Source organism: Protopterus annectens, chromosome 3.part1 (genome assembly GCF_019279795.1).
Source record: "Protopterus annectens isolate FY-2018-M chromosome 3.part1, PAN1.0, whole genome shotgun sequence".
Classification (NCBI taxonomy): domain Eukaryota; kingdom Metazoa; phylum Chordata; order Ceratodontiformes; family Protopteridae; genus Protopterus; species Protopterus annectens.
In genome coordinates, this window is record NC_056732.1 from 256,919,198 (window position 1) to 256,932,284 (window position 13,087).

Below are 13,087 nucleotides of genomic sequence, written 5' to 3' on the forward strand. Positions count from 1 at the left end.
AGCATGTGTATGATTTTGCAGATACAGTATCTAGGGCCGCTGCTACTGCTACAATGTTGAGAAGATATGCTTGGGTATGCAATCAAAAGTTTCCTTATGAGAGAAAATTTGAAATCTTAGATTCAGCTGCAGACAATGTTGTTTAGCTCTTCTGCTACCCGGGTTCTCAATAATTTGATGAAGGAGGAAAATTGATCCAAGGATTATCTAAGATGTTTCATATCTCCCATTATAAATCTTTTAGGTCTCCCTTTTTCACAAATAGCCATATAAGCAAAACCATTCATATTCTAATAAGCAAGGAGTTAAAAAGGGATGGCCAGAGGGAAATAACAATAAGAAATAGAGGTTCTTTCAGGAAAAGGAACAGACTATTAGTACAGAATAACTGTGTTAGTATTCTAAACCCCCCAGCCAGTATCTCCATCACAGACCTGTCCCAAAAGCTGGTTATCAGTGCCCCACTCCCCTTTGGCAAAAATGTTTGACTCTTGGTTGCTAAAAGTGGTGCAGGATGGTTACAGATGGCATTGGATAAAAAAAAAATCCTTTCAGAGGAATTCCTCCCCACCCTCTGTACTAAACAGAATATGTTCCTTAGGTTCTTCAATCTTTAAATACCAAGGATTAATAGAACCAATGCCTGTAAGTCAAAGGGGCAAAGACTTCTATTCTAGAGTGTTTCTGGTACCAAAGAAAGAGGCCTCTTGGAGACTAGTACTAGATCTTTAATTTCTAAACCTGTGTGAAGGTACAGACATTAAAAATGTTGACCGTACAGAACCTCTTATCCTTCATTCCTTCTTTGAGTTACATGGAAGCACTAGACTTAAAAGATTTTTATTATCACATTCCCATAGCCACAGGCTTCATGACATTTTTCAGGTTCTTTGTGTCTAGGTCACTTTATCAGTTTTATTATCCTTTGGATTATCCACAGCTCCAAGGGTACTTATGAAATGTCTAGTCCCAGTTATAGCTCATTGCAGACTGAATGACATTCACATATTTTCTTATTTAGATGAATTACTTACTTTTGCAGAGTCTTTATCTAAGCCACAAGTGCCCTTTAACTTGGGTTATATCTCTTCTGACCAAGCCAAGCTTCCAGATAAATGTTAGAAAATCCTTGTGGCTTCCATCTCACAGGATTGTGTTTCTCTGCCGTCTTCTAGAAACGTGTCTTCAAAAGGCCTTTCTGACACAAAAAGGTACATTTTTATCTGTAATCTTTCATGAGCTTTTCCAGTCAGTCTTAGACTTCTGCAAGAGAATTTCTCAGGATCCTTGGGTTCATAAAAAAACACACGCAAGGCCACAGAGATTCCGACAAATCCAGCTCAACAACTTAAAATGTAATATTAGCGCTTTCATTTTATTTTATAATAAAACTTCTTCAGATGAAGTGAAGCAAACACACACACACTGTTTAAATGCAATTCTAAAAGGTCATGTGGCAACTTTTTTAAAATTATGTGATCAGCTTAAAATCATGTGACAGCCAAAAACTTTTTAAATCATTTGATGCATTTTAAATTATGTGACAGAAGGCAACATATTCAATAAGTTCAAAATTGAAGTAAACAAAAATCAAAGGCTGAATATCTGAATACATCAACCTGTAAAACATTCTTTTACCAAGCAATAATAAATAGTTTTATGTAAGAGCAATCATTAAATAATAAATGCTAAACTGAGAAAATCTGTCTGATAAAAAAGGTATTATCTTTCAAAAGCTTTTACTTTTAAGACAGCTAATAGAAATCTGGTCATTAATCCCAGGCCAAGAACTTGCATTAAGTATGAGCTGCCAATATAACTCACGTTCTTCCAACTTAAGTTGCCATGGGCCATCACGTTCACTAGGGGTTACCTCTTCCATAATTGCAAATTTAAAAAAGGTGGTCTGGCAATTCCATTAAATGTTTAGGTAGGGCATTATTTGTTTTCCTTTTCTTAATGTCGTGCAGATGTTCAGCAATTCTTTCTTTAAACTTACGCTCAGTTTTGCCTATGTAGAAAACAGGGCACTGTTGACAGAGTGCAGAGTATACTACCCCTCCTGTCAGACAGTTAAATGCTCCTTTTATATAAAATGCAAAGTTCTTTATCACAAACTGTTCACCCATCAAAATGTAGGGGCAGATGGAACAGCATCCACATTTAGACATATGAGGAATTTTGCTACTCATACGTGTGGATGTGCTGTTAATCCTTGGGTTCTTGGCTTCTATGATTCTCATAGTTCTTCTAACCAGGTTAAGCGTGAGAAAGATGCAATAGTTTTTTAGAAAAAAACAAAACATGAACCCAGCATTTACATCCTCTGGAGCACTAAATTCCAGTTCTGAGCTTTTTAAAAATGGAACTGCAGTTGTTGAGGCTACAAATTCAGCTGAACCTAGGTCTCCCTTTTTCTCCTCAGAGCCCAAACCAGTCTCTCCACAGATGCCTCAGATTTTGCTGGAGAGCAGTTTCTATGGGAGTAAAGGTATAAAGCCTGTGGAGTCTTTCAGACAGACTCACCAGTATAAAATAAATATTGACTGTGATCCATACCTTGAAATCTCTTCATCACCAGTGATCAATTGGACCTGTACATGTGATTTCAAACAATATCACAGTTATGTGGTACATAAACTGGGCAGTTCAGGGTCTTACCCCTATGCTGGCTGTGATTGATTCTGAAATGGCTCTTCAACATTCCTCAACCGTCCAAGTGTTTTATTTTTTGTCAGAACATTGTGTCAGACAGGCTAAGTTGGACCAGGACAGACCCTCATGAACAGAAACTAAACTAGGGTATCTTCCAGGAACTTATCCAGTTGTGGGGAACACCTCAACTAGATCTATTCATCTCCTGTCAAAACAGGCAGCTGAACAAATACTGCACCAGGGCTCCTTGCAGGCAAGCCTCAAAAACAAATGCATTTTCATTCCTGTGGTTGGGGAATGTTCTTTTATACTTTTCCACATTTCCATTGATATTCAGGAAAATTCTGAATATTCATAAGGTTCCCCAAAAATCATTGTGGTGATTCACTTTTAGCCCAGGCAACACTGGCTGTTACTTGTTAGTGAACTGGCCAAGGGGAATTACTACATGCTTTCTCACAGACTGGATCTAATGACAAAAGACAGGTGATGTGTGATGCACCTCAGTTTCAATCGGCTTCAGATGACTGTCTGGATGATTCAATTCTAATACCTGTTAGATACTTATGTCAAGCAGCAGGTACTAACGGAGACAAGAAAACCTGCTACTAGAAAATCCTATATAGGTAAGTGGAAGTGATTTTCTAATTGGTGCCTAACCAATAACCAGGGGTCCATTAGAGATTTTTGTACCACTGGTGCTCAAATATTTGTGTAAATTACTTTCCTCTGGCCTCTCTTACCCCTCTATAAAGACTCATCTTGCAGACATTTCAAAATGCCTGCCCATGGATCCTCCTCATTCTTCTCTGTTTGTGGTAAAACAGTTTCTGAAAGGAATTTTACACTTGAGACCGCCTCATAAATGGGTTGCTCTTCATTGGGATCTCAACTTTCTGCTGAAAAAGTTGACTGTGTTTCCTTTCGAACCTGTGCATTAGGCTGATTTAAGGTTCTTGGCACAGAAAACTGTACTCATCATTGCTCTGGCATCTGCAAGAAGAGTATCCGAGTTGCAAACTGTCATGGTGAGTGTTCCATATAAATAGTGCCACATTAAGAGCAAATCCCTCTTTTATGCCCAAAGTGGTTGCAGAGTTTATTTTAAATAAAGCCATCAATCTCCCAGTGTTCAACCAAGAACTAAATCTAGAGAGAGAGGATTCTACATACTTTGGATGAGCATAGGGTACTATCTTGTGTTTAACCAGAAATTTCCCAGGTGATTGTCCCCAGCTATTGCTTTTTGTCATTCCCACCATGGCAAATCCATTCCAGGCAGTATCAAGGTACACTATAGTAGAGGCTTGTCTTCCTCAGTGGTATTCTGGAAAGGGGTGGACTCTAGAGGTAGCTGCATGGTCCTCCTTACATTACAAACTGTATTCCTTTTCAAGGTCCAGGGCTAGCTTTGCTAGAACCATTCTCCAGGGGCTGCTGGATCCGTATCCGTCCTCCTCACAGGTTGGATAGGATTTAATAATTAACTGATATAGCCTAAGGGCTACTACAGCCATGGGTATGATTACCATAGTACAGTTGTTTAAGATGCACTTACGCTTAACACTAGATGTACAAATTCCTCATTGCTGCAGTAGATGTATCTACCTTCATTCCTCCTACTCTTTTATATAGTTGTAGCTGGGATATAAGAGAGAGGGTTCTTTGTTTTTCTGCTCTATATGTCTCTTTGTTACTATTTTTTTTCCATTCAAGATTGTTAGGCTATTCTCTCTGTATGAGCTAGAAAGTCATGAAGAAATCTTCACTCTGACTGCTGATTTCCCTCCTTTGGACTAGCCAGTCAGCAGTCATAGTGAAGGTGTGAGGAGAGCCAAAGCTGTGGGAAGCCTGGACTTTTGTTATTCCTGGACATGGAAACAACCCATATAACATAAAGGCTACTGCAGCATTGAGGAATTCAAACATCTACTGTTATGGGTAAAGGCAGGTTATAAAACTGGACTTCATTACCACAATCTCTGAGATATAATTTGTCTTGTGAAATATATGCTTGTCTCAGGTGAAGTTTTCACAACAGGTGTGTGTGTGTGTGTGTGTGTGTGTGTGTGTGTGTGTGTGTGTGTGTGTGTGTGTGTCTTTCGGCTTTTCCCGGTTAGGGGTCGCCACAGTGGAACTCCGGTCCGCTAATGATTGGTAGTTGATTTTTACGTGCTGAGTTACCAGCCCTGACGCACAACCTTCAACAAAGGTACGCCCATTCACACATGCCTCCACGCAGAAGACACTCTAGCTGAGAATCGAACCGGACAGCGTCTTACTGTGAGGTGACAATGCTACCGCAGTACCACCACTGCGGGAATAACAGGTAATTAATTATAATTCCCAGTCATTCTCCCAAAAGAACCACCAGCAGCTGTCCTTCAGAAAAGGGGACTTTATAGATTTCTTCCTTCTTATCCCCCAGTCTTCTTCCTCCATTAGGTCTGCTGAGTCCTTCCAGAACTCCTCCAAGTTGTTTTGGGACAGGGTGATAAGGGCTTTTGTGAAGGCAGAAATTGAAGTTAGTGTCATCACATCCCTCTGGGCTTCTAGGCCAGATCAAATTGGCTTAGTATTTCCCAATCAGTGTCACTCCCCAGTCCATGTCTCAGTGTCAGATGTCAGAGCCATTGTCTTTTCAGGAGCCCTGCAGTTTGGTTCCAGTGGGATTGGGTCCTGTGGAACTGAGCATATCCCATCTGGCTCACTCGACTCCAAGGATGCCCACTTGGTGTCCTTTTCAGTGTTGGGATCCTCTATGTTTGAGGTTTCGGCCCCAGTCTCAGCATCGGGGCCATTTGGGTTGTCAGTGTCAGCATATCTGTGTAAGATAATTACCTTAACAGGAAATTTTTGAAGAGAAGTCAACGTAAGAGAAAAACCTCCCTCCTTTCTTGTGTATGACAACTTTGTATACAGCCACTGTTTATTTAGTGTTTCAGAGTACTAACAGTTTAAGTAAGTTTCTTAATGTTTTGCAGATTTGTTTGCTTGTCACATTTGGCAGAGTATTTATAAATCACAGTCACACTTTCACTTCAGAGCTTCTAGACTCAAAGGCAGCATATGTCAGGACTGCATTAATTCTGTGCCAGCTACTTACTTATCTTTACAGAGATGCAAGACAATAAATACCATTCACAGTGAAAATGCACATGATGGAATATCTGTGTAATCAATGAGAATGAGAAGGTAGGAAATGCAAATGTTATGGCTTACCCTTACAGTGACCTCTTCTTAAATGTACACTGTTATGGTATGGATCTTATGCATACCTCTCAACCTGTTAGTGCAAGAAATCTAGACAAAGTCTGACAAAATGGGGAAGAAAGGACTAAAAATAGGTACAGATTTTAAATATTGCTCTTATAAACTTAGAAAGTTGCTGGAGTAAAATGTTTTTTGTTAGCATACATTTTCTGAAGGATTTAAAGTCTGACACTCAAATGTATGACATTATTTAGTGACTTCAATCTTCAGATCACCCCAGAGATTTTCCAGAAAACCACAAATTTTATGAGGAATAGACCAAAAATAGGAGGCAAAAATCTGGACATTTATGCCACAATCTAGACAGTTGAGAGGTATAATTATGCATTTGTACTTCAGTCATGCAGTTGAATGTTTTCCACATCTTCTAATTGGAATATCTTTTCTTTCACTTTTAGTAGGAGATTTTAAGGTAATATTATTGTTTAATTTCACAAATTGTTGTTAATTTCATAATACTCCCAGTAGCTGCACTTTTATTTCCATACTGGGAGGGGGCACTAGTAACCTACTGTAGCACAGCAGATTATTTGTTTTTTTCCCCTTCCCGAAGAACGTCTTATTATCATGAATCTGTACAATATTTACAAACTTCAGTGTTTCCTTTTTAGGGTGGGCCTTGTGGCATTTTGGCAGCAGTTCAAGCTTGTTTTCTACAAAAACTTTTGTTTGAAGAAAATGGAAACAGTAAAGGGTCACAGTGAGTGTTTGTGTTTTTTTTTTATTCATACAGTTAATCATTGTTTTCTGTTTATAATGTTCTGAGATTGTTTACTTTTATGTGGTAGACTTAAAGCAATTTTTTTTAATTATTAACACAAAGAAATACTGTTATTTTCATTAATTCTTGCTTTAGTCTTTCTTGTACATGCAAATGCAGGTTGCTTTGGCATCAGGAGATAGCTAATTTATTCTTGTTTACTGAACCCAAGTTACTAGTTTCCAAAAAAAGACATTTGAAAGGCTAGTTTCAGTACTGCAAGAGTTGGCTGTCATATTGGTAAGCAAAAAGGGTTTCAGTCTTGAAATGCTGCCACCTGCAAGTCTGCCAAAGCAAGTTTCAATGGAGTTGATTTTAAAATAAATTTGAGAAGTGGAGGTTGTTTCGTTGCATGAGATCTTTTATGCTTAAATGTCATCTTAATGAATCTAAACTACTACTAAAATAATATTTTCAAATGCACTTTGAGAGCAGTGCAGGTCAGTATGATTATCACATATTGCAATATTTATCTTTGGCCTTGGATCAAATATAAATGTGCAGCCAATGAAAATTAATTGTATTAGCCTGAATAATAGCATTCAGTGGTTTTATCTATAAACATAACCATTCCGAGTAGCAAACTTGTCTCTTAACTCTTAATTTTCGTATATCATCTTCTTTCGGCTGTTCACGTTAGGGGTCGCCACAGCGGATCATCTGTTTCCATTTCTTCCTGTCCTTTGCATCATGTTCTTTCACACCAACCGCCTGCATGTCCTCTCTCACCACATCCATAAACCTCATCTTAGGCCTTCCTCTTTTCCTCTTACCTGGTAGCTCCACCCTTGGCATCCTTTTCCCAATATACCCAGCATCCCTCCTCAGCACATGTCCAAACCAACGCAATCTCGCCTCTCTTGCTTTGTCTCCAAACTGTCCAACCTGAGCTGACCCTCTTTTCCTAATCCTGTCCATCCTAGTCACACCCAGTGCAAATCTTAACATCTTTAACTCTGCCACATCCAGCTCTGACTCCTGCCTTTTCGACAATGCTACCGTCTCCAACCCATATAACATAGCTGGTCTCACTACCCTCTTGTAGACCTTCCCTTTCACTCTTATTGTTACCCATTTGTCACAAATCACTCCTGACACTCTTCTCCACCCATTCCACCCTGCCTGTACTCTCTTCTTCACCTCTCATCCACACTCACCATTACTCTGAACTGTGGATCCCAAGTACTTAAACTCATCCACCTTTACCAACTCTACTCCCTGCATCCTCACCATTCCTCTACCCTCCCTCTCATTTACACACATATATTCTGTTTTAGCCCTGCTGACCTTCATTCCTCTCCTCTCTAAAGCATATCTCCACCTCTCCAGGGTCTCCTCAACCTGGTTCATACTCTCACTACATATCACAATGTCATCTGCAAACATCATAGTCCAAGGGGCCTCCTGTCTAATCTCATCTGTCAACCTGTCCATCACCACTGCAAATAAGAAAGGGCTCAGAGCTGATCCTTGATGTAAACCCACCTCCACCTTAAACGTATCTGTCACTACCACCGCAGTCCTCACCAATGTCACACTACCCTTGTACATATCCTGTACCACTCTTACATACTTCTCTGCCACTCCCGACTTCCTCATACAATACCACAACTCCTCTCTAGGCACCCTGTCATATGCTTTCTCTAAGTCCAAAGACACAATGCAACTCCTTCTGACCTTCTCTGTATTTCTCCAACAACACTTTCAGAGCAAATATTGCATCTGTAGTGCTCTTTTCTGGCATGAAACCATACTGCTGATCACTAATCATCACCTCCCTTCTTAACCCAGCTTCCACTACTCTTTCCCATAACTTCAAGCTGTGACTGATCAGTTGTATCCCTCTGTAGTTACTGCAGCTCTGCACATCACCCTTATTCTTAAAGATAGGTACCAAAACACTTTTTCTCCACTCCTCAGGCATCCTCTGACTTTCCAAAATTTCATTAAACAATCTGGTTAAAAAATCCACTGCCATTTCTCCTAAGCACCTCCATGCTTCCACTGGTATGTCATTTGCGCCAACAGCCTTTCCATTCTTCATCCTCTTCATAGCTGTCCTTACTTCCTCCTTGCTAATCTGCTTCACTTCCTGATTCACTATCCCCACATCATCCAACCTTCTCTCTCATTCTCTTCATTCATCAGCCCTTCAAAGTACTCTTTCCATCTGCTCAACACACTCACCTCACTTGTGAGTATGTTTCTCTCACTGTCCTTTATCACCCTTACCTGCTGCACATCTTTCCCAGCTCTGTCCCTCTGTTTAGCCAATCTGTACAGGTCCTTTTCTCCCTCTTTAGTGTCCAATCTCTCATACAATTCTCTATATGCCTTATCCTTAGCCTTTGCCACCTCTCTCTTTGCCATGCGCCTCATCTCCTTATACTCATATCTACTTTCTTCATCTCTTTGACAATCCCACTTCTTCTTCGCCAGCCTCTTCCTCTGTATAGGTTCATAGGTTCATAGGTTCATACTAGGCTATCTGCCCGAGGGCATTTACAAGCCTAGCCCATAGTTTTGTGGCTTTCGCCACCCCTTTAGTATGGGGAACTATACCCATTATTTTGCTGTGCCTCTGTTGAGCAGTGACACTGAGGTAATCCCTGGGGTATATCTGCGATCTCCCATCCATTGGTCAAGATTTCTCTTGAACAAGGCCAGCGAGGTGCTCTGCCTCACATATACCGGGATTTTATTCCACAGCATAGGGAGTCTTTGGGTGATGAATCTATCCCTCCAGCACGTCCTATTAATAGCCGTGTCGAGGTTTAAGTCTCCTGCCCTTGTGGCTCTGACGGATCTAGATTTTTGAGGTGAAGCATATTCATCAAATCTGGGTTTGACATGGCCTTGTATGTTAGGCAAAGGTCACCTCTGAGCGCGACTGAATAGAGCTGGAGTTCTTTCAGTCGGGCAGCATAGGACAGATGTTTGAGACCCTTTATCCTTTTGGTGAGGAACTTTGTGGCCTTTCCAGCTGCTGCAAGTGTCGGGTCAGATACATTCGAATGGGGCATTGTACTCAATCATTGGTCTGATGAGTGATGAGTATAGGAGACTATGACCTCCCTTGATCTAGATGAGAATCCCTTCATGATAAGGTGGGCAATGTAGAAGGTCTTCCTAACTACTTTAGCTACATGGGTGTCGAATGACAGACTACTATCAACCTGGGTCCCCAGGTCTCTGATAACTTCTTCTGTACTCAGTGGATTGCCACCTATTTGGTAGCTAGGGGTAACCTTGTTTTCGAAGGGTATGACTATGCATTTTTGGCATTTAACTTTAGGCCATGGCTCTGGCACCAGTTATCCGTTTCTGTGAGACCCTTCTGAAGGATATCTGTGTCAGATGTGTTTTCTACTATGGCCAGTTTGCAGTCATCTGCAAACTTTGTCAGCCATAACCCTCCTGTGTTTGCTTGTACTTGGAAAGTAGATGCCAAACAAGAGTGGGCCCAGGACTGAGCCCTGTGGTACACCACTTGTGACAGGCTTTGAGTCTGACATGGCCAGCAACTCTGACCCTGTGGGTTCTGTCACTCAGCCAGTTTGCAACCCATCTTGTGATGTATGGGTTAACATTTAAGCTGATGAGTTTTTCAATGATACCCGAGTGGGGTATTGTATCAAAGGCCTTCGCCAGATCGAGGTAGGCTGTATGGACTGCCTTTCCCTCATCAATGGCTTTGGTGACTGTTTGAAAAAGTCAACCAAGTTTAGAAGGCATGATCTGCCTTTGACAAAGCCAAACTGGGATGGATCCAAAGTCTGCAAATTCCCTATGTCTTTATTTATGAGGTCCATTATGATCCTCTCCATGGCTTTGCAGATAAGGCTTGTCAAGCTAATGGGTAATTTCCAGGGTCGGTGGAGGCACCGCCTTTGTGAAGTGGGACCACAGTTGCAGTCTAGCCATGCCCCTGGGTATCCAGAGGTAAGACTATGATTAAACAGCTGTCCTAGCTGTGGGTTTAATTCCTCGTTGAGTTCGTGGAGCACACAGGGGACACCATCAGGTCCCATGGATGCTGTGTTTTTGCTTTGGAGAGCAGTTCTCACTTGGGCGTTGGAGATGTTTGGGGGCTGCAATCGCTTGGTATAGATATCTCTCCTTTGGGGGAGTTTGCACTGAACCTGTCAGCCAGTATGTTGGCAATGTCTGTAGGATCAGTAATCTTCACATCATTTTGAACTAGTTCTGAGCATATCTGGGAGTTTCCTCCCAGGTTTCTAACATAGCTAAAGAAGGCCTTATGATTGTCTTTTGAGTCTTTAGCTATTTTTCTCTCAAAATTTGCTTTGGATGATTTTATGAGAGCTCTTAGTTTTTACTTATAGTGATCAAGGGTGTCTTACCTTTTAAGGATTTTGCTCTATCTTGTAGTAGCTTCCTCCTTTTGTTGTAGAGTTTGTTTATGGCTGGGGTCCACCAGAGTGGACGCTTGCCTTTATTTTGCTTGGGATTGCCTTATCCATGCAGTCCTGCAGGTGCTGGTAGAAGGCATTTGTAAGTGATTCAGCGGCTTGAGTACTGTTTTCCGTCGGCTCGGGGCCTTAAGGAGACCACACTAGTCTTTAGAAGTGTGAAGTCGGCTTTCGAGAAGTTCTTTACTGTGGTCTTTTTATTTCAGGTGGGGGATGAGGACCTCCAGCGAGATTAGTTTGTGATCTGATCTCACCAGTGAGGGTATACTTCGGTGTTGAACATTGTGCTCCCATGTTCGTGATGATGAGATCAAGTATGTTTTCTCCTCTTGTGGGGATGGTGACTAGTTGTTCCATGGCATTTGAGTTTATGAATTCCAGGAACTTTTGGGCTAGGGTGTTTGGGCTTGAGTAGTGTTCCCAGTCTATATTAGGGTAATTGAAGTCACCTAGTATGATGGTGTTTGGTGATACATTTATCCCCTCTAGTGTTTTCAGGAAGGCTATGTGAGGTTCCTGAGTTTGTGAGGGTGGCCTGTAACATGCTACAATTTGCAGAGCAGTCTTGCCTATGGTTAATTGCACCTGGATGGTCTCCGATGCATCGTGCGTTGCCACCAGTCTTGAGGTGTGGGTGTCTTTGATGAATATGGATACCCCCTCCTTTCTTGGTATTGTCCGGATTTTGGGGCGGAACACATGATAAGAGGTAAAACCTGATAGTGCTGGGGTGCTCTCAGGAGCCTTGAACCAGGTTTCTGTCACTGCACAGACATCGATGTTCTCCATACTGAGAAGGGCCTCGAGTGCGTGCATTTTGAGATTTAGACTTCTGGCATTGAGCAGCATTACCCTTAGTTTTTTTTTTTGTGTTCTAGGGTGGTAGGTTTAGAATTTGAGCCTTGCCTAAAAGGCACTATGGGGTGGCAAGGCGTTTGCCAATATCCGGAATCCCAGGGTGACAGGTGCAAGCCGTCCTTGCAGCGTGGCTTGTCCAGCATGTCATCCCAGGCAGACAGACATTGGGTCCCCTTTGAATGACACCAGAGTTTAAGCCAATTGTTAAAGCTGATCATCTTATCTCTGTATTGTGGCATCATTCTTGGTGAAGGTAGGATACTGCTCAAGGTCAGGGTCATACCCGCCTGGGCTAGACAATCAGAGAGCTCCTCAATCTCTCTTTTCATCTAGTCCAAGGAGGTGCGTCTCAGGTCCTTTACACCAGCCTGCAGAATGACTGAGGCCTATTTGTACCTGCTGTTGAGAGACCTGAGTGCTTGCCTTATGTGGCGGATTCTAGCCCGACAGGCAGCTTACTGTGACCTTCTCCTTACTCAGTCTGGTGAGCGGGGAGTCAGTGTGAGTGAGTATGGATTCGCCAAAGACTAGTGTGTCTGGCATTGTGTTTGGCCTTAAGGGCTGTGACTGTTTGACACTCTGACTGTGAGGTCTATGTGTTGCAGGTGTTGTGTTCTGAGGTGGTGGTTGTTTGGGTGTCTGCTTTGGTGGCCTCTGCTGTTTTGGTAGATTTTTGATCAGAGCCCGAGTATGTCTTTGTGTGTTTATGTGTATGATTTGAGGTTGTGATGGTACTATGTGAGACTGGGTCTATAGTGTGTGTGGTAACCTTCTCCTCCTGACTGGTCTTGCCAGTCCTATGTTGAGAGAGCTCAGCCTCCAGTTTGGCCGTATAGTTGCATCTCTCGCATGTATTTGTGTTTTGTGGGAGGAGGAGAGGTCTGTGTACATGAGGCAATTGTAACATTGCCTCAATATTCCCAGGTTCACCAGCTGAGCAGGAGAGGACACTAGCAACTGATCCCTCGACATGCTAGAAGGACTAGACAAAAAACTTAAAAGAGATTCGGGGACGGAGAAATGGGGTTTGCCTTTTTGGGTGCTATCTATAAGAGTGCGTATCAAGGTAATAAGTACTGTAGGAGCAACTGCTAGGTTTAACAGATAG

General features: G+C 41.9%; 1 protein-coding gene across 1 annotated transcript in view; it reads left to right on the forward strand.

The window, feature by feature from the left end:
* MINDY4 (MINDY lysine 48 deubiquitinase 4) overlaps positions 1-13,087 on the forward strand; it is a 1,921,738-nt gene that overhangs the window by 1,070,261 nt on the left and 838,390 nt on the right. The window contains exon 9 of the mRNA XM_044066745.1: positions 6,540-6,628. Within this exon, the coding sequence (XP_043922680.1) occupies positions 6,540-6,628 (89 nt within the window). The remainder of the gene's footprint in view (positions 1-6,539; positions 6,629-13,087) is intronic.